Below are 22,302 nucleotides of genomic sequence, written 5' to 3' on the forward strand. Positions count from 1 at the left end.
ATTTCCCGAAGTTAAATATATATATAGAAAAGATAACAAATAATATTAAAATTATGTTGTGTTGTGTGAAAGACAGTGAGTGTGTGTGTGTGTGTATTTGTAACACAATTTCCATCTCTACTGGGAAAATTCCACTGCATTAGCTTGAAATAATAAAATGATCGACATCATTACACTACATAATAAACAAACCAACCAAAGAAGCATGAAGAACAAGTCAAGCCAGGTTGTGCAGCACAAAGAATTGATGAAGTAGTAGGAGGGGGATTTGGAAGTCAATTTTGTGGTGAAGGCAATAAGCAGTGAAGGGCAAGATAAACTCAAGTCAAAAGAAGACGGTGAATCAGCAGAGTCTGCAGGTTGAGTTTTCATTTCTTCAACATTATCCATGATGATTGCAGTCTCTTTCCCAACAGCAACTGCCTTTCTAGGAAGAACATAACCAGATGGGAAGGCAAGGGTTCCAGTTCAGAAGTGCTGGGGGAAATCATGGCTCATTGACTGTTTTGCTTTCCTCCACTTTTTTCATAGAGAAATTTACAGGGCTCTATTAGTTTATTGAGCATCATTTAGTATTTATTGAGCCTTTAGTGGCATATTCCTCAATCATAGACAATAAACCATCTTGCGGTTCAAACATTTAATTTAGAATTGTCATGTCTAGAATTTTCCTTTCCATTTTCTTACTCCCATCTTGAAAATGGTTCAGAAGCTTCAGTTTCAGGTGAAACTGGCAAGTTTCAGGTGAACAGATTAGGACACCAATTCTGTTACAACTACATTGGCTGTCTGCATGCTTCTGGACGCAATTCAAAGTGCTGGTTTTGACCTATAAAGATCTCAGGGCAGTTCACAACACAAAAATACAAAATGAGAATACAAAATACACAATAAACAAAACAAAAAAACCCACAAAACAATACCCACCCTTCACAAACACATTTAGAAAGCCATAGAATGTTAATCAATCAAAGGCCTGATTATAGAAAAACGTTTTTGCCTAGCACTTAAAGATACATAATGAAGGCACCAGGCAAACTTCCTAGGGGAGAGCATTCCACAACTGGGAAGTCACTGCAAAAAGGCCCATTCTTGCGCTACCCCCCTCCAGGGGAAGGCACACAAAGAAGGGTCTTATCATGATCACCTTGTCCTGGTTGGTTCATATTATTTTCAAGCAATATATGAAGTTAACAGAAATAAAGTGTATACCTCCTTTTTGTACTCAGAGATGCCAGTGTTATGCCTTAGTGGAAGATTCAAAAGAAATAACCTAGTATCACATGGGTTTTAAACCTGATGATAAAACCTGTTCACTTGGGATGACGCATACTGGTCATCTACTTTCAAAAATATTTAGTTGCATGGCTATTTTAACTTGGGAGAGATGTTGGAACAAAATGTTTAAAAACGGAATATGATTGCTTCTTAATAATAACAAATATAAAATAGACATACAGTAGTTGGGTGTTAATGTTCAGCTTAACAGGATTCTTCTTCCCAACTTAAGCTAAATTCTAAAATGGTTTAAAACATATTTTTTGCAACATACAACATATACCAGTAGGTAAAGGGCTTAATAATACACAGCTAGAATGAACTTTAACTGATAATGAAAGGGTGCACACATCAAAAATAAGCTTGCTAAATCCCTCCTGCTAGGCTGTCATGTCCGCCTTGTAAGCATTTAAAGGTCAATGAACATTGGGAAGATCCATACAATCATTTGAAATGTCTTCACTCTGCTTCTTATAGCTATTCCAGATGAACAATGTTGGCCTTTACAAGTGCAACCTGTGTTTTCTTCCAGTACATCTTAAAGGACTTGACACTCCTTTGTGATATACAGGCTTTGCTTGTAGCCCTGGTGATGACTTGTGCAGGGCGATGGAAAAGAAAATTGCACCCATTTGATACTATTATTAGAAATTTGAGCAGTGTTTAATACTGTTGGTCACAGGCATAGGTAAAAGCAACTGCGGGTCTATTTTGCTCATACCTGGCAAGATAGTGAAAAGATATTTCGCATGTCTTTAAGAAGTCACTCAAAATGTCCTCCACTATCTTGCCAGGTATTGGATCTTCCCTATGGATGTCAATGAGTTCATTGGCATATTAGTAGAGAAAAGAATGCTTTGCATTTAGCATGTTAAAAATAGGCGAAAGCCTCTTAAAGAGCACCTTCTCTAAGTTCTTAATAATGGCGTCTCTATAGTCTTTTTGAATGTAGAGAGGCATTCCCTGTGCCTGCCCCTAAAATATAATCCTTTTCCCCTTAGACAGTACCAAAATATTTGCACTGAGACTCTTCTATAATGGGACATCACTTAGCAGCTAGGTGTTACACTATTAGGGGACGGTTTTTATTAAAGATTTGTGCATTTTATCTCTCCCTAATTTGTGATTGCCATCTAGTTTTTAGGATACTACCCTCCATGGTCTGTGCACACAAATTTTAAACAAATATCTGAATATGTGATCAAAATCGTGCTCACTTCAGCAGCACATATACTAAAATATGTGATCAAAATCTATACAAATATATGAGTGAATATTTGAATCTCTGATGCTCAAGGGTTTATTGTCAGAACTCTATGCACAGGACTGTATGGAGAATTAATCATGTATGCTGTAAGAGAGTAAGAGAAATCTTTTATATATCCAGGAGGTGGCAGCAAGTAACAGCACTATTTTGAATGGTTTCCGGACCTAGAACAAAGCACTCCTCCTCCATCAGAAAATAGAAAACCATTTTAATCTTCTATTAGAGGATACATGCTGCTGCTGGAATTTTTCTTATCTATTCATGAAGGGACAGTGGGAAACTCAGTTTTAGTTAATTCCCACAAAAAAGCTGATGTACTTGATCAGTTACTTGGGTCACAGAGGAGCTTTGTTTGTTATTCTTGTAAGTGGATTTACAACCTGTGTTTCACACCTCTTAATGCCTTTGCCTCTGTCACTCCAATGTCACTGTCTCTTTCGGCAAAGGGGAAATCATGTGATCTATATGGTTTGGGCTGGGTGTTCATCAGTATGCGGATGATACCCAGCTCTACCTCTCTTTCAAATCAGAACCAGTGAAGGCGGTGAACGTCCTGTGTGAGTGTCTGGAGGCAGTTGGAGGATAGATGGCAGCTAACAGATTGAGGTTGAATCCTGACAAGACAGAAAGAAGTACAGTGATACCTCAGGTTACATACACTTCAGGTTACATATGCTTCAGGTTACAAACTCCGCTAACCCAGAAATAGTACCTTGGGTTAAGAACTTTGCTTCAGGATGAGAACAGAAATAGTGCTCCGGTGGCACGGCGGCCGCAGGAGGCCCCATTAGCTGAAGTGGTGCTTCAGGTTAAGAACAGTTTCAGGTTAAGAACGGACCTCTGGAACGAATTAAGTTCTTAACCCGAGGTACCACTGTACTGTTTTTGGGGGACAGGAGGCGGGCGGGTGTGGAGGACTCCCTGGTGCTGAATGGGGTAACTGTGCCCCTGAAGGACCAGGTGCGCAGCCTGGGAGTCATTTTGGACTCACAGCTGTCCATGGAGGCGCAGGTCAATTCTGTGTCCAGGGCAGCTGTTTATCAGCTCCATCTGGTATGCAGGCTGAGACCCTAACTGCCCGCGGACTGTCTCGCCAGAGTGGTGCATGCTCTAGTTATCTCTCGCTTGGACTACTGCAATGCGCTCTATGTGAGGCTACCTTTGAAGGTGATCCGGAAACTACAACTAATCCAGAATGTGGCAGCTAGACTGGTGACTGGGAGCGGCCACCGAGACCATATAACACCAGTCTTGAAAGACCTACACTGGCTCCTAGTACGTTTCCGAGCACAATTCAAAGTGTTGGTGCTGACCTTTAAAGCCCTAAACGGCCTTGGTCCAGTATACCTGAAGGAGCGTCTCCACCCCCATCGTTCTGCCCGGACACTGAGGTCCAGTGCCGAGGGCCTTCTGGCGGTTCCCTTGCTGCGAGAAGCCAAGTTACAGGGAAGCAGGCAGGGGCCTTTTCTGTAGTGGTACCTGCCCTGTGGAATGCCCTCCCACCAGATGTCAAAGAGAAAAACAACTACCAGACTTTTAGAAGACATCTGAAGGCAGCCTTGTTTAGGAAAGCTTTTAATGTTTAATAGGTTATTGTATTTTAATATTCTGTTGGAAGCTGCCCAGAGTGGCTGGGGAAACCCAGCCAGATGGGCGGGGTATAAATAATAAATTATTATTATTATTATTATTAGCTAAATTCTGGTCTTGATAGTCTACACTTTTTCTAAATTAAAAAGTAGAAGCATATATCCATGCCAGTAACTGTCAAAGTACACCCTGCTGGTGCCAGCTGAGTGACAAGGCCCCTCTAACTGCTGTAAAGTTTTTTTTTGAATTCATGTGGTTTTCAGAGGAAACAGAGAAAAAACAGGATGAATAGCAATGGATTTAAATTCCAGAAACGGGATATGTATACAAGCAGCTTTTAACAGTAACAACTGATAATGGTGGTAAGCACCACATTTTATACATGGCATATGATGAGATTATTCTTCACTGCAAGTAACAGCCACCCACAGCCAGATGCTGCATAGTAGCACCCATTAAAGAATGGTGGTGCCAGAGCATGGTGTGGAAATTATGGAATAGGGACAGGAGATAAACTGCATGTTGCATGACCAGATGAAAAGAAAGACAGAACTCCTGTTCATTACCACAGCCTAAGTATGTGACAAAACTCACAACAGCTCTAGGCGAGACCTAGAACTGAGTCAACCTTATCTTGGAGAGGGCAGAGATACAATGACTTTTTCAGCAATATAGTAGAGTACATATTCTTTTTAATGGGCACTACTTTGAAGGCAAGCCATTATTAATTTTAGGGCTGGCCCACCCATGAAGCAAGGTGAGGCGACGGTGGCAGGATCAGATCCACAGGAGCAGCAGATCTGTCCTCCAAGGAATGCATCACCTGCTTTCTGCTGCTGCTACAGTGACACCAACAGCTGTGATGCGCTCCTTGGAGGCACAGCATACAATATACTGTATACAGTAACATAAAATAAAACAGAATAAAATCTGACATGATGACATCTATCATGAAAACTAAGAACCATCGGGTTCGAAAGACCTGGACAAATAAATACATTTACACCTGTGGTCTAAATATAGCTAGTTTTGAAGTTTGGCACATTCTGGCTTAAAAAACACGTTTTTCCATTAGCATTCCATAACGCGATCGGGCTGCCTTTCGAAACCCATCGCCTCTCTATTTTCCTCCTCTTCCTCCTCCTCGTCTGGAAGCGCGTACACAATCTCCGGCAGGCGGCGGGGTCGCGCGCGCATGCGCAGTTCAGCCTGCGGCTCGCACTTCGACTGCGTGCGCGGCGCCGAGCGCGTAGCAGCAGCAGCGTCTCCTCAAGAAGGAGAAGTTTTCCATTTGTCTGCCGGCGGCGGCGGCGAGGAGCCGCGGCTGAGCGCCGCCATGTTGCTGTCCGCTCCTTTTCGTGCCGCCTTCGCGCGTTCGGTAAGGAGGGCGGTGGGGCTGAGGGAAACGCCGCTTCCTGCAGCGCGCTGGTCGGGCGTCCCCGGCAGTGTCGGTGGAGGGCAGTAGCGGCCAAGGGCATGGAGGCGGCCCTCGCCTTCCTCGGGTGGAAGGGGAAAGGGAGGAGCTTGATTCGGTTTCTGCCCCGCTCCCGACGAGCCTAGCAGCCTCTGCGGCGGAGAAGCGGAGATGGCGGGAGGGGTGGACAAGGGCTGGGCGAAGGGTTTGGTGGGGAGCGGAGTTGCTTTACGGTTACCGCTTTGGGGTCCATGCTTTCCTGGGAATTAGCCTTATAAAAGAAAAAGAAAAACCCTACGAGGAGAGGGAATGGGCTGCGGACCGCGGGGAGGCAGGTAGATGGGAAAGGACGAACGCCGCCGCCGCCGTCGTCTTCTTCACCTCCTGAATGCCACCCTCTTTTTTTGGAATGGCTGTTCTGCAAGCAGGAGCGACCGTAAGGGTTGCGTTACACGTTTGTCGCGTGTAACGTGAAGTCAGGTCTTGGGAACGTTCAAACTACTGCATGTGACAGCGTTAGACCAAACTCCTAATCCTGTCAAATCTTGATAAAGTTGTGGATAGAGAATTGGAAGCGCAGGTTGGGTGAGCATATGAGCTCTTTTTTCTGCTGGGCCTTTGCACTTGGTTTTGGAGCCTCACAAGTGGTGGGGTCCTAGGAAGCACTTTAAATCGATTCCGGCTTTAGATAGATTCCCTGGCAGGCCCCTTTTAAACATGTAGGTCTGTATCTGTCCTGCCTGTTTCCTCATCGGCACTACCCTCCTTGTTGTCTGTTTACTTGCCCATACCTTGTGCTGCGCTGCTTTATCGTTGCTGCTTTCCCCCTCTGACCACAGACAAAGGCTGCCCAACAGGCCAGCAACACAAGCCCTGGGTGAGCCCAATGATGGCAGGAGTCCTGTGTTATACCTAAGAGATAGCTAGTGAATAGGAAGCACAGTGACTGGAATTGGTATTCCATAGCAGGGGCTACTGCTGAGATGAACAGCATAAAATCTAAGATAACTTGGACTGTTGTGTCACTTTGGTTTTTAAGTACCGTAAATACATGTTTTTGACAGGTGGGTGACGAAAGAAGAGGACAATGTGTATTTCTTAGCATGGAAAAGGAGTTCCCTAATTGCAGGCAAAAAGGGATCGGAAACAGTTATAGAAATTACCACAAGACAGTTGCAAGATTGATGAATTTCTAGTGCATTTTGAATATATTTTTTATTAAAGGAACAGTCTCATTCCTTTTTAAAGAGTTACTTTAAATAGTAGAGTTTGCATACAACTTTATTGAGCTGTTTTCATGAAGCATATTAATAGTTGTATGTGCATACAAATTTCTGTATATAAATGAATATAGGTCAGTCAGTAGAGCAGGAAACTCTTAATCCCAGGGTTGTGAGTTTGAGCCCCCCATTCGGCGAAAGATTCCTGCATTGCAGGTTGGACACTAGATGATCCCTATGGCCCCTTCCAACACTACAATTCTAGGATTCTACTTTAATAAGAAAACATTCCATTTAATTGAAAATTAAAATTTGTTTTTGGCACCAGTCACATAAGAATCCTGATGTATCAGATCAAAGGCTTGTCTAGTTCAGCATCCTTTTCCCCACAATGGACAGCCAAAGGGCAATGGAAAGCAGGACACCAAGGCAATAGTCCTCGCTAACAAGTGGTATTCAGACGCATATTGTCTCTGAACTTGGCATATAGCCATCATAACTAGTAGCCATTGATAGTCTTATCTCAATCATTTGTCTAATTCCCTTTTAAAGTAATTAAATTGGAGTTAACATGTCACTACATCATGTGGTAGTGAATACCATAGTTTGAACTATGTGCTGTTTGAATAATTAATTTCTAAAAACAGTAGTTTTTAGATGAGCAACAGATTCTGGTGCCCCTGCAGAAAAAAAATTGATTGCCTAACTATTTGTTTCTAAACACTTGTGGTTTTTTACCTCCTACAACTAAAGTTTGTGGGAGGCAGGGTTGGAATACGGATGTGGCTATTTTTAGTCCATGTTTATCATCCCTTCTCTAAAGTTAGGCAGCAGTTTAGGAAAGTATTCTGATGTTCTCTCACAGTGATGCACCATGCTGTTCAAATGCATACAACTGCTGTTCCTTCTCTTTTGTAAACTTGAAAAGGTATATCAACACACACCTGTATTCTTACAGCAGTGTGCTACCAGACTATTTCTCAAGACAACCACTAGGAGAGAGTATATAGTGGCAAATAGGTATTCCAAGATAAATTCAGGTTCATTTTTGTTGCTTAGCCAGAAGCCTGTAGATAGCTTCTCGTTAAGTTCTATGTTTTGGCAATAGCTATACAGTAATGGGCATTGATAATCTGTTTGTTCATATTAGTTATTGTACGCTTGCTTCATGGTAAAATTGCCTCTTGCCCAAGACCTGCGCAAGCATATACTGTACTTCTTTTCCCGTTTCCTTCTCTATGACCTCTTAGCACATTGATTTGCAATGTTTTCCTACTACTGCACTTTATTTGGGTACTATTTATAGCAATTTCAGTGATTCAAGTAATGTGCCTTCTTTAGTGCTGCAGCACACTTTGGTAGTCTTCTATGATGCAGACCACTTAGTTGTTAGATAAGCATGCTGTTAGATCAAAATTACTGGAGGATTCCAATCAAGCATATTGGTGTGAGACAGTGGATTGATATAATGGCTGAGGGTGATAAAAGCTTTGAAAACTGATGCACAAGCAAACTTTACTGTGGTTTTGTAGTTCCTGTGGAAAAGAAGTATTTGAGGCGGTTCTCCTAGGAGGGTCACAGGCAGGCTAAAATCATACCCATCATCATCTTCTGCTCTGAGCTTGCAGTTGGTAGCGCCATCATGAATTATATAAGTTGTTTAGGAGCAGAAGGGATGGGCAGACACAAAACTTTTTTCAGGTGGGTTAAATATTGGTTTCTCTGGTATTCCCTGCTTTTTTTTTAAATGTGGTACTCTATATGTAAGATGTAACTTTAAAACATGCTTACCTTCTATAAAATGTGCTTTGTAGGTGGCACAGATTCGCTCTCTTCATGCAACAGCTGTACGCAATGGTGGTGGTGGAGCTTTGTTTGTGGTAAGCAATTTGTATGTACAACTAAAGCAGATGTAACTGAAAATTGAGAAATGTGGTTTTTATTGTCTTTTTTATCACTTGTCCTCCACAGTAATATCACAATCCATTTTTCTCAGCAGATGTAAGACTACATTGATAATATCTCTCCTTTTTATATTAATGAAGATGAGATTTTATGGAGAGAGAATGTATTTGAGTAACTCCATATGAGTTCAAAAGCTTTAATTATTTCTGTTTATTTGGGTGTTGGAATAATGCATCTGTTCTGCAGTAATGGTGGTACTGTTAACCTGGAAGTTAACCTGTTTCAGCAGGAAGTTTTCGTGGGTCATAATTGTAACTTTGATACCGTTGTTACTTTATAGATTGTACAAACGGTGCTTCTATTTGGCTTTATTTCAAAGACTTGTATCTACATTTTCACTTAACTGTACAGTAGAACTTCTACTTAAAACCGCCTCCACTCGCAGACATTCTGAGTTGCGACTGCGGGAAACCTGGAAATAACCAGTGGGTTTGCTGCCGTTTCTGCATGCGCAGGGGCTATTGCCATTCGCAGACGCGAAGGAGCGGCAATCGCCATTTGCACATGCGCAGAAGCGGGTGATCGCTGCCCGTGCCTGCGCACAACGGCACCTCTCCCAATGACCCGTTTCACCATAAGGATGGGCCTCCGGAATGGATTGTGGTCGTGAGTAGAAGTTCTACTGTAACTGGAACCTGTAAATAGACAGGCAGCAAAAGAGTTATCACAACATTAACCCTACTCGGTAGGGTATGATGAAATGTCAGTAAGGCTTGATAAATTTTGCCCATGTTGTATGACTTTACAACACTTCTGATTTTAAGTCCTGCTGTCTAGCTTAATGATGGAGCACATGCTTTGTATGCAAAAATGTCCCAGGTTCAACCCCCTTGACATTTACAGGTAGGATCAGGAAAGACTCCTTGCTGAAACCTTTGAGAGCTACTGCCACTCAGCATAGACAATACTGAGACAGTTTGACTGAATAAAAGGCATCTTCCCCTAATATAGATGACCTGCTGATATAAAGACAAAATGTGCAGTGGGGAAAACGACACAATAGGGAGCCATGGGTCTAAATGTGCCTATATATATATATATATATATATATATGCTTTCGTAGATTTTCACGGGTACAGGAATGCAGGTTTTGGTGTCCTCGGGTGTCTTCCCGTGTAAAAGTTGGGGTGTCTAGGCGACGTTTCGACGAGGTCTCACTCGTCATCTTCAGGCTGGTGCTTTCGGCTTCTTGTTACTGGAACAGAGCAGGATCTCAGTGTTTGAGTTCCTATAAATACTGTAGAGGGGGTGTGGTGTATAGCCTCCAATGTTCTGGGCAGAGAGGAAGTTCCCAGGCTAGTGTGCCTTTTCTTCTTTTGTTCCTTAATTACTTGAGAGATATCTTGAGTGATTTCTTGAGTGGTACTCAGGATATCACTCAAGAAATCACTCAAGATATCTCTCAAGTAATTAAGGAACAAAAGAAGAAAAGGCACACTAGCCTGGGAACTTCCTCTCTGCCCAGAACATTGGAGGCTATACACCACACCCCCTCTACAGTATTTATAGGAACTCAAACACTGAGATCCTGCTCTGTTCCAGTAACAAGAAGCCGAAAGCACCAGCCTGAAGATGACGAGTGAGACCTCGTCGAAACGTCGCCTAGACACCCCAACTTTTACACGGGAAGACACCCGAGGACACCAAAACCTGCATATATATATATATATATATATATATATATGCTCAGAAAAATAACATGAACCATTCTTTATGATACATGACTCCTCTATGTGTACCTATATTGCAATACATAATTATACCCTCTGTAGCTCTTTTGTATTCTCAAGCAGAAATTATTGCTTTTAATTTTTATCAGGCACTTAGCTACTTGAACGTATTTAGTGCTTTTTTTCTTTACTTGAGATGTAATTATTATTTATGCCATCAATAATGCCATCAATATGCACAACACTTTACAGAGCACAAAAGTACTGGTCCCTGTCTCTGAGGAGCTTAACTAAACTTCTGTACAGGGAAAACAAAGACGATGGGGAGGGAAAAGAAGGCAGCAGTAAACACACAGAATGGTGAAGCTGGAGGGGCAAACGTCATGGGCAGGGATATATTGGATCTAGTGGAGAGATGAGAAGGGGAAAGACATTTGAAGGTAAGAGCAAGGTGTATGTTCTGAATGTGGGAACTAAGTAAAAACCAGTGAGGGGATTTAGGGAGGAGTGTCTCACAATCAGAGCAGCAACAGAAGTGAACAACTTTGGCATGGAGAGTGCTGGAAAAGAAATAAGAAGGCAAAATTGAGAAGACCAGCAAGGAGAAGATTGCGCTATTCTATATGAGAGATGATTAGGGTATAAACCAGAGTCTTTGCCAAGGGGGCAAAGAAGAAGGGCTGTGGAGGGAGTTGAGTAGGAAAGAAAAAGGCAACATTACAGGAATAAACAGCATGCTCTAGGAGTTCAAAGATGGAAGGTGGTAGGTAATTGGAGAGTGGATCAAGGGATGTTTTTTCAAGAAAAGGTGCACTGTAGCAGTTTCAACCTGCCTGTACTTCATACTATGTTTCATGCTAGGAGATATTCTGGCTGTCCCGTTTAGTATTAACTTGGCTTGGGGACTATGAAATAGTAAAGTGATAGTTAAATTTTGACTAATCAGCTGACTGTTGTACAACCCCTACAGTTTGCATTGCGTTTTTATTTTTGCAATTCTTAAAGCAAATACACCAATGTTGATACTGGTGGAATTTACCTATAATACTTATACAGGGTTGAAGCTCTAATTCCCTAAAGTGCTAGTCTTTTAAAAAAGCTTTTTTCATATGATTAAACTGCAGGGAACAATATTTTATTTCAGTCTGTTTGAAATAGGCTGACCAGATGTATAGGAGAAAGCAGCTCCTGTATCTGTTGAATAGAAGAATTTTTTTTTGCAGATGCATCTTTTCATACTTGCACGAGAAGCTGTGTTTGTACAAAATACCATCTTCTACATAACTATTAAGGTAGAATAGTCTTGTTTTTGCTGCATCTGACATATGTGTTCTAAATATGTGTAATTGTTTCATTATTTTGTTTGTACAGCACAGAGATACTCCTGAAAACAACCCAAATACTCAATTTGATTTCACACCTGAAAACTATAAGGTATGTCATGATACTTGATAGGCTGTATCTTTACAGAAAACTGATTTTTTTTGCTATTGTAATGCTTATTATCTTTAACAGCGAATAGAGGCAATAGTAAGCAACTATCCAGAGGGACACAAATCTGGAGCAGTGATGTCAGTCCTGGATCTAGCCCAAAGACAGCATGGATGGCTACCTATATCAGCGATGAATAAGGTACTTCATTATTTCAGGAGGCAAACCCTCCATGGTTAAGATATTTTCAAACACATTCTTAGATATAATGATCAACAAAAAGATATGGCAGAGTTTGAGAAGCTTATATTGAAGTTCATCAATTATTGTTAAATTATGATGCAGAGGAATAGGTCAAGGAATACATTCTCAAGTGGGCTCAGAATATTGGTGAAAATGTTCTGATGAAAGTATAGGAAAAGCTTCGGCTATTGGTTTGTAAGTTTTTGTTAAATATGGGAACAAGCAAGAACCGTTTTACAGTCATACCTCAGGATAAATACGCTTCAGGTTGAGCGCCTTCGGGTTGCGCTCCACGGCAACCCGGAAGTAACAGGAGCGTGTTACTTCCAGGTTTCACTGCTCACGCATGCGCAGACGGTCAAAATGACGTCATGTGCGGAAGTGGCAAAACGCGACCTGCGCACGTGCAGACACGCTGTCACGTCTTACGTTCTGTTCGGGACGCAAACAGGGCTCTGGAACGGATCCCGTTCGCATCCTGAGGTACCACTGTATATGCATGGCCCCAGTGGTATATTACTCTTGCGAAACGACATAAAATAGTAATTACCCAGACACCTTCTGCAAATACCCAAAAGAGGGTGGTTTTATCATCTTAGGTGGAAATGCGACTGGGCAAAAAAATGTTTGAGAATGATTAAAGACCAAAAGAATAGGTTTCTGGTATACAGAGTTCTGCTACACGTTGTTGTTGTTGTTGTTGTTGTTGTTGTTGAATTACTTGGATGTGTCAGTAAAACATGACATTTGGAAATGGGTGCTTATTAGCTGCATCCAGAATCCTATACGAAGGGAACTGGAGCTCCATCAACATCCAGTCCATCACAGAGTGGTATAACAGATGTTGGGGAATATATCCTGGTAGCTAAGCTATCGTATTTACAGTGAGGGGGGAAGTATTTGATCCCCTGCTAAATTTGCCCGTTTGCCCTCTGACGAAGAAAGGACCAGTCCATAATTTTAGTGGTAGGTTTAGTGTAGCTGTGAAAGACGGAATAACAACAGGAAAACCCCAGAAACCCAGAAGACAAAAGTCAGAGATTGATGTGTAGATTAAGAGAACAGAATATCAGACAGGCCAACTTTTGGCTTATATAGCTTGCCTATATTCAATATTTCACTAAGGCAGGTTTTAAGGGTTTAAAAATGTTTTGAGTGTGAGACCTGAGTTTGAGTTTACAGTTGTTTGAGCATGAGAATTGATCTGTTTAATCATTTGCTTATGTGATTATTGGTCTTGAGTTAAGGAATATTGTACATGATTTCTTAAGGCCCTTTGGAATGTCCCTGTTGTTTATTTGATCAGTTGTATGTATGTATGTATGTATGTGTGTATGTATGTATGTATGTATATTTGTTTGTATGTAATCATTATTGTGTATTTTTGCATATGAATCATGTTTATAATAGTTGGTTAGTCTTGTACAAAATGTAAAGCACATTATGTGAAAGAAGCTATACCAGTGTAAGTAGTAGTAGTTATTAAAAGCTTTACTGTCTATACTATGGATTTTTAATAAAGTTGTGTCATGAAGAAATCTTCTAAAAGACTTCTGTATCTGAATAAAAGTGCACTGACTGTTCCTATCCGACTACGTTGCTGATGTGCTATATGCAGGTCAAGGGTAGTGCACTCATAGGTATACTAAAAGACAGAATAGGACAACAGGGATGTGGTTTTTTTGGTGCTGCTTTGAATTATGTGGTAGAACATTTTCTAGTCTGTAAATAGTTTTGATAGTCTGTAAAATGGTTTTGAATAGTCTCAAATCTAGCACTTTAAAATATTTATTGATAATTTCTACCAGTGAGTTCATGGGATTAAATCATGGCCTGTGGATCTACTATTGTTGTTGGATTCAAATTCCATCATTCGTACCCCAAAGGCTCTCCTAGCTGGGGCTGATGGTAACAGTAGTCATGGACTATATTAACAATAACACCTTGTTAATAATTATTAACAATAAACCTTGTTAATAATCAATCTTGGAAGAACAAACACTTGAAAAAAATGCACATTTACTATCACATTTTGTGAAAAAAAATTTGTTGGTTAAGAAATACAAGGATTCATATCATCGCTGGCATTATAATTGCTTTTCAAAATGTTGGTGTTAGTTGAAACTGCTCATTTTATGTCCTGAAAAAATAAAACAGTCTTTTATTGTTACAGGTTGCTGAGATTCTAGACATACCTCCCATGAGAGTTTATGAAGTAGCAACCTTTTATACAATGTATAATCGTAAACCCGTTGGGAAATACCATATTCAGATCTGCACCACTACGCCTTGCATGCTGTGTGACTCGGATAGCATATTAGAGGCCATTCAGAAGAAGCTTGGTAGGATATGTAGCTTACTTCTCTTATGTGGGGTTCTTCATTTACATTGTACTACCTTTTACAGAGGATTTGGTAAGGCTCCAGAACATTTTTAATGTATAGTCATTTTCTCTGCTACTACACCTTTTTCTTCCTGGAAATGAAAGAAAGTGTTTGGAATCAAACTAAAATGTGAAAACCTCATCACTTCGAATAATAGTGTTTTAAACTGATACTGAAAACACTTTAAATGAGAGCATAGGAGCAGGCCTGCTTAACAGCAGTGATAATTATCTGCATAACCGTAAGCCCACATTACAACTAGAAATTGTATGCCCTTCTCTTCTGGGGACATCAATCTGTTCTGAATAACAGGTTATACAGTATATACGACTTGAAGTTTCAGGAAATGCTGAAAAAAGGAGGTAAATGTCAGGACCTGACAGTAAACATAAAATTTAAGGGAGCCTAATGTTTTCAACATCCCCTCTCCTAATTTGCTTAAAAATGGCTGTGGCTGTTTTAAAGATATAGTTTCTATAGCTTGGATCTTTGTCCAGGTCTGACCAGACATCACCTCTCACTCTACCACACCTTGGTCAGTAACCTTTTGAATGTTATGAGACAAGTACAACCTTTATGGATCTGTTCAACAACAGAGAGAAACATTAAGTTTTCACATCCTGACACTTTGCTAAATATATTACAGTGGTGGGGGTGTAGCTGTCATCCTGGCAGGATGCCACTGCCACACAGGCAATCATATAATGCAGCCAACTGCTTTCAGTTTTATAAGGTCTAAAACAGCTATAATTTTAAATATCAGTCCTTATTCAACAGTGCATGCACTATAAAACTAGATTCTCCAGCCTGCTCTAACAGCCAGATCTTTATAGTCCTGTAAGTTTGAATGCAACCCCTGCTGTTAGATCAGGCTGGGGATCACACACAGAGCACCTGTTTGCACACGATTCCCAACTTAACTAAACAGACACAATCTATGCATTTTGTCCTTGTTTATATTTAAGGAAATCACTATGAAAATAGTGTTTGAGATTACAGACACACATACATCATTTTATTTGTATTCCTCCTTTCCATAGTTCAAACCATGCTCAAGGCGGCTTACAACATGAAAAAATACATAATTACAAACAACAAAAGTGGTCATAAACAATAAACATACAACAAAATTAAACAATTTCCACATAAATCCTAATAAGATCTAAAACAAAGATATTTTTTAAAAAATATAAATAACAGCAACAACCTCCCGCTAAACAATACCCCAGCCCAAGAGTGTTCAGCAGCCTCAGCTTGTGTAGCTGGAGTCAGTCAGGGCCCCGGTCTCCCAGGGCAAGTGGGAAAAGGCCTGCAAGGTTCTAATGCTTTGTTTTTGCTTATGTCCCTAGGTATAAAAGTTGGAGAAACAACACCTGATAAACTCTTCACTCTGATTGAAGTGGAATGTTTGGGGGCTTGCGTAAATGCACCAATGGTACAAATAAATGATAACTATTATGTAAGTACAAGTGGGTCCCTCCATCAAAATGTTGCAGTGTATCCATGGGGTGCATTTGTTGTCTGATCCTGTGGCTTTAGGGGAGATGAATACACAAACACTAGCATCAAAAAAGTAGTCTCTTCCTTGACTTGACTCCAACCTTAATATAAAGTGCAGCTGGTCTGCATGCAAGTTAATAGAACACAAACCTTCCTCTCTGCAAGGTGGTCTGAAGTAGCAGTTCATGCAGAGTGGCCTTTTCTTCCTCCTGAGAAGTATGGAGAATTTTTGACTGGTAATATTAATCAAGGGACGCGGGTGGCACTGTGGGTAAAACCTCAGTGCTTAGGACTTGCCGATCGTATGGTCGGCGGTTCGAATCCACGCGGCGGGGTGAGCTCCCGTCGTTCGGTCCCAGCTCCTGCCCACCTAGCAGTTCGAAAGCACCCCTAAGTGCAAGTAGATAAATAGGTACCGCTTTATAGCGGGAAGGTAAACGACGTTACCGTGTGCTGCGCTGGTGCTGGCTCGCCAGAGCAGCTTCGTCACGCTGGCCACGTGACCCGGAAGTGTCTGCGGACAGCGCTGGCTCCCGGCCTCTTAAGCGAGATGAGCACGCAACCCCAGAGTCGGTCACAACTGGCCTGTACGGGCAGGGGTTCCTTTACCTTTACCTTTTTAATATGAATCAACTTCAGCCCCACCTCTGACCTGCAATATTAATAGTTGTATATGGCAGAGCTGTCATAAGCTTCTCTATCTCTCTCAGCACAGCCCCCAACCTGCAACAACCCTGCAGGGTTGTTGTAAAATCTTTTATCAGCTCAATCTGCAATGAGAGAAATGGGTATCACTGCAGATTTGCACACGCTATTTGCTTCCTCCCAATCCTCAAACCTGCACTAGGGTGTAATATCTCTGAACAACGCTGAAGTGTAATAACCACTTGAGCTTGATTTGCGGCATACAGTATGACTTTATTGCAGGGTTGTCATAAGCCCCTCTCTCTTAGCCACAACTTATTCTGTTCTGTACTACTGGGACACTTAACTAGGTTTGCTTTGGAATTTGCACCGCAAAATAGCCCCCAAAATTGTAACAAAATATTTGCATTAAAATAACTAGGGAGCTCCTGTTCTGATACCCTGGAAGAGGACAATGCTAGCAGGTTAACTCATTTCATTCCCCCTCCCTCCCCCAAACACACACTTTTGTTTCCCCACCACATACTGAGTGTGCTCAGTCCTCATTGAGCTGCTAGAAGAGGGCTTGTCCTGTACCCCTCCTTTAAAGTGTACTTCTGCAATACCTCTTGGTGCTTACCATCTGAGTTTACTATTCAGAGTAACCAAATATAACCCAATGTAATCAAACTATGTTTATCCAGTTTAACTTATCCTGTTTTTTCTTTATTTTAAGAGTACTAAATGTTGTTTCCTCACATAAATAATTAAGTGGGTTGTTATTTTTTTTTATTGGAAATGAGCTAGATTTGAACCAGTTTGTATTCCGTGTTTGCTGTGTGACAGTAGCGTATTGCTGTGAGCATTTGTTCCCATAACCATATTGACAAATTGTAGGATCTACTAGACAGCAGGAAACCTGCCCCACTTAAAAGCTATAATTATGCCTACATTCTTTCAAGGGTTAATAGAATTACCACAGAGTGATACTTTTAGTCCCCAAAAAATGCTATCATACTTTTTTAAATGTCAGGAAATGTTTACATTTTCCTTATTTCACATTTCAGGAAGATCTGACAACAAAAGACATAGAAGACATAATTGATGAACTAAAAGCTGGAAAAGTTCCAAAACCTGGACCAAGGTATTTTATTCATTTGTACCATATAATAAATACTAAGGAAAATTGGGAACAGTAACATCGTATGTAATTAGCATTACATATTCTTTCCACAGCAAGTTGCAAACATATCTATAGATATGGGAAACCAAATATAAACCTTTATTCCAATGATGCTTCAAGTTTATAAACTTTGAGGGTCTGTGTCCTAGTTGGCAAAATATTTCATTGAAATAGCTGAATTCACAGCAGTATTGAGTCTTGACCAAACTTCAGAGAGATGGGATTGCTTCTAAATTTAATTGTGTGTTTATTCAAGTGTTTATTTGACAGGCTTACATCTTCACTTCTTTACAGTCAGGAGGCTCAAGCTAGTTTTACACTGCATAGATTTCAGATCAAGTGCCTTCAGTGGCTATACAGCACTCTAAATAAATCAGATTCACTGATTTGTGGCAATCATTTTGCAAGTTATAGTCAAATTGTGATGCTCTCAGACACGAAATTATTAATTTTTATTTTTGAGAAACAGTATTTGCCGCATCACTTTCTTTTGTAATTTGATTGTATGCTTGCTACAGAGGAAGAATGTCATGCCAGTGAGGTACAGTGCTAGACTAAGACCAGAGAGAACCAGATTCAAATCTCTGCTCAGTCATGTCGCTCACAGGAAGACTGGGCTGGTTCCATATATGCTTAACCTATTTCAGTGGGTTGCTGTGAGAATAATATGGGGGTCCTCAGAAAAAGGGCAGGATAAAAATGTAATAAACACACAGTAATTTAACAACTGAGGGTTTTTTCCCTAACATTCAGCTTGTAAAATTCAACCTACGTCTTTGGTTTACAAGACACAGCCTGATCCTATACTCAGATGTAAGCCCAAGTTACTTCAGTGGAGCTATAAAGTTGAACATGCAAGAACTACAACTGTGCTTAGAAAGTAGCATGCATACATTGGCTTTTGAACTTGTTTTTAAACTTGCGACTAGGTTCATGTTTTCACAAATATCCAGAACTAAAGAGGTGTGAAGAAAATGAGTGACTTCTGTTTACCCTTGAAGATGAGTAGTGCAATGGAAGTAATGCATAAATTAATTGCTCTCTCTTTTTGCAGGAGTGGGCGCTTCTCTTGTGAGCCAGCTGGTGGTCTCACTTCTCTGACAGAACCACCCAAGGGACCTGGTTTTGGAGTTCGGCCAGACCTTTAAGACTATTGTTCTAGCTGTAAGGAACTACTTCAGAAAATAAAACCTGAACTGCATACAGATGAAAACATGAGTTCAGTTGCTTACAGTCTGGTATAATAATTTTACTTTAATATAGTTACCTGAGATTAAAATTCAAGTTTTATTATTGTTTATATTTATTAATTTTGTTATAGGCAATGGAAAATGCAAGTCATCCCCAAACCAGGGCTATTCTAACCCAAGTAACACAACACTATATCAATTTTACATAAATTTGAAATTAAAATAAGAACAAAATGAAGTCTCTTTAAAAAGCTTTTATTTAACATATATATATATATATATATATATATATGCAGGTTTTGGTGAAAATCTACGAAAGCATATATATATATATATATATATATATATATATATATATGGTACATAAATTACATAAATCTAACAAGCAGTCAAAAAAAATTGAGTAGAAAGGGGGGGGTGGGAAAAATATTATATTAACAGAGGCCAAACTGCTGTGCAAGTGGAATGTATACATAGCTAACTTGTGGCCCTCCAGGTATTGTTGAACTTCTACTCTCATCAGCCACAGCCAGCAAAAGCCAGTTTCAGGGATAATACAAGTTGTAACCCAGCAGCATCCAGAAGGCCACAATTACCCATCCCTGGCCTTAATAGTCAAAGATAGTTGCACCAGATAGAAGTTTCAGGTACCCACACAGTGTAGGTGATTTTGAAGATATGATTTGTCCACTGGGTACACTGAGGGGACAAATGTTTTCAATGCCATATAATTAATCTCAGGGCTACTAATGCAAAGACCTGTGAATTTAACACAGAATACTGTGTTTAAGGTGTGTGCTTTACAATGTCCTAAAATAATCTGAATGCAAATTGTAATGAAACAAGGGCATGATTAAACCTAGTTTCTATTTATTGCAAACTGTAATTTTGGGATATTCTCGTAACTAATGTGTTTGACAGCACTAGCATTCATATAATTCAGCATGTCCAATTTAGCAAGATACCAATGTAAATGCAGTTTATTCTATTGAATAAGCATTGAATATTGGTTTTGTGTTGCTGATCTAACAAAAAACTTAAGTTTGATAAAAGTACTTACAAATTCTTAAACTCCATAAAGACAGAACTAAGCCCTGAGCCAGAGTTTGCATATTTTCACTTTTATAGTATACAAATTGGGAATCTTTCTAATTCCTGTAGATTAGACTCCTTAGATTCCTTGCCAATCTTCACTTTAAGTTACTTGAATCAGTTCAGGGTCTATTGTTTAGGTATTCATAATATCTCTCTACTTGTGGTACACTAATTAGATGGCTTAACATGATGTGCAGACCACTCCATCTCAGCATAGAAGATAGATTTTATTGTTACATCCTGGTCTTTGATTATATTAAAAGTGTTTTGCTAAGAACTAAGGGACACGGGTGGCACTGTGGTCTAAACCAGAGCCTAGGGCTCGCCAATCGGAAGGTTGGCGGTTCGAATCCCCGCGATGGGGTGAGCTCCCGTTGTTCAGTCCCAGCTCCTGCCCACCTAGCAGTTCGAAAGGACGTCATGTGCAAGTAGATAAATAGGTACTGCTCCGGCGGGAAAGTAAACAGCGTTTCTGTGCGCTGCTCTGGTTCACGAGAAGCGGCTTAGTCATACTAACCACATGACCCGGAAGCTGTCTACAGACAAATGCCGGCTCCATCGGCCTATAGAGCGAGGTGAGCGTGCAACCCAAGTCATCCGCAACTGGACCTTACAGTCAGGGGTACCTTTACCTTTACCTTTACCTATACTTCAGAACAGTGAGCTGTGAGTTATCAGGCTGTCAACAGGGGATGTTTAATGTAAGAAACCAGAACTCAGATAGGGTAATACACTGTGTAATCTGAAGCAGATTTTAATGTATGCTCCTCAAAGTAAAATATTTTGAAATGACTACATTACCATTCCGCCGTTCCTCTCCAAACTTCATTCATGAAGTTCACTTACATGTGGCGAAAAAAACAAAAAAGTAAGTTTTAACTTTAAATGTGTATGTTATGCAGCTAAACCTACTTAAATTACTAGATACACAGTGTACTCTTGAACTAGAATTGCAATCTACAGAGAGAAGTTAGGAGATTATCTTTAGATTCATGATTGCTTCTGCACAATCCTCCCAAAATTTATTTTTAAAGCATCTAAAAGCTGGTCTTGTGAGGTTAGACAGATGTTTCTATTCCTTACAGCAACTGTATTTAATCATGTTTTAGCAGTGGCTGTCACTAACTTGATGGGGGGAAAGTCCAGGACTTAAAACTGATACGTATTTGGCATGCGTGGATGAAAAAGCTATAACCAGTTAATTGCCTTTCCAACAAAGTATCACCTTTAATAAACTTTTAATTTAGAATATGTTTTAATTTCTGATTTTCACAAATCAAATGGAAATTGTAGATTGCACCTACTATGAACTGCAGAATGTCGATCCCAGAATTTTATGCTTCTGGACATGTGCCTTATTGTTGGTGCCTTTTATGGGTTTATGCAGTATCAAAGGTCTGTGAAACCGGGCCTGTGCTTATGACAACATCTCTATGTTTGTGAACAGTAGCCTTCTAGTATCCTGACGACAATACACAGTATCCAGTTTGTTTTATAAAACTTCTTATGGGAAATCTCTTAGCCTGGTTCAAAATGAACTTGAATATATGAATGTTAAACCAAAGCATAGAGTCTCAAAAAACTAAATCCAATTCTTATAGTCAATTAACCACACCCACTCTGCTTTGTAAATATTGCAAAATTTATTTTCTAAAATAATAAGAATATAAGACTGTTGCATCAGGCTAAAGTCCCATGTAGTTCAGCTCTGTGTTCACATATTGTTGAGCAGATGTTCACGAAGCCCACAAGCATAACCTGAGTGCTACAGCTTTCTCCTCACCTGCAAGTCCCAGCAAATGCCTATTAAAAGGCATGCTGCCTTTTGACAGTGGAGGTAGTACATAGCCATTGAACCTAGTCCTTGATAGCTTCATCACCCATGAATTTATCTGTTAACTCCCATCAGGGTGCTGAGCTAAAGCTAACCAACCCCAGTGAGTCTACTACATAGAACACAAAGTCTAGTACTATGCGTGACAGCTTTTGATAGTTAATGATATAACCTTACATCATTATAACAAGCCTTGAGCTACAAACTCTTATGAAAAGCCACTTTCTAAAGAAATAAAACTCATTCGTCCAGCTGCTTGGCAGTAGTTCTGAGGAGAAGACATCTTGACGAGATCAGGCTCTTGTCACAGGAGTTTCTAGGTGTCTGTCTGCATATAGGACGTGAAGGGGACTACTCCAGAACGCTATATATCATATTTAAAGTATTTTATCAAGTTTGTGACTCAAATGGGTA

At 40.3% G+C, this 22,302-nt stretch overlaps 1 protein-coding gene across 1 annotated transcript; it reads left to right on the forward strand.

Annotated features, from left to right (window-relative positions):
- Window positions 1-5,315: 5,315 nt before the first annotated feature.
- Window positions 5,316-18,982, forward strand: NDUFV2 (NADH:ubiquinone oxidoreductase core subunit V2). The gene is made up of 8 exons (XM_081873874.1): window positions 5,316-5,513; window positions 8,584-8,649; window positions 11,776-11,838; window positions 11,920-12,036; window positions 14,252-14,420; window positions 15,812-15,921; window positions 17,654-17,730; window positions 18,824-18,982. The coding sequence occupies exons 1-8, from the start codon at window positions 5,331-5,333 to the stop codon at window positions 18,915-18,917; spliced, it is 879 nt and encodes a 292-aa protein (XP_081730000.1). The 5' UTR covers window positions 5,316-5,330; the 3' UTR covers window positions 18,918-18,982.
- Window positions 18,983-22,302: the final 3,320 nt, after the last annotated feature.

This window comes from Podarcis erhardii, assembly GCF_964252035.2.
Source record: "Podarcis erhardii genome assembly, chromosome: 8".
NCBI lineage: Eukaryota > Metazoa > Chordata > Lepidosauria > Squamata > Lacertidae > Podarcis > Podarcis erhardii.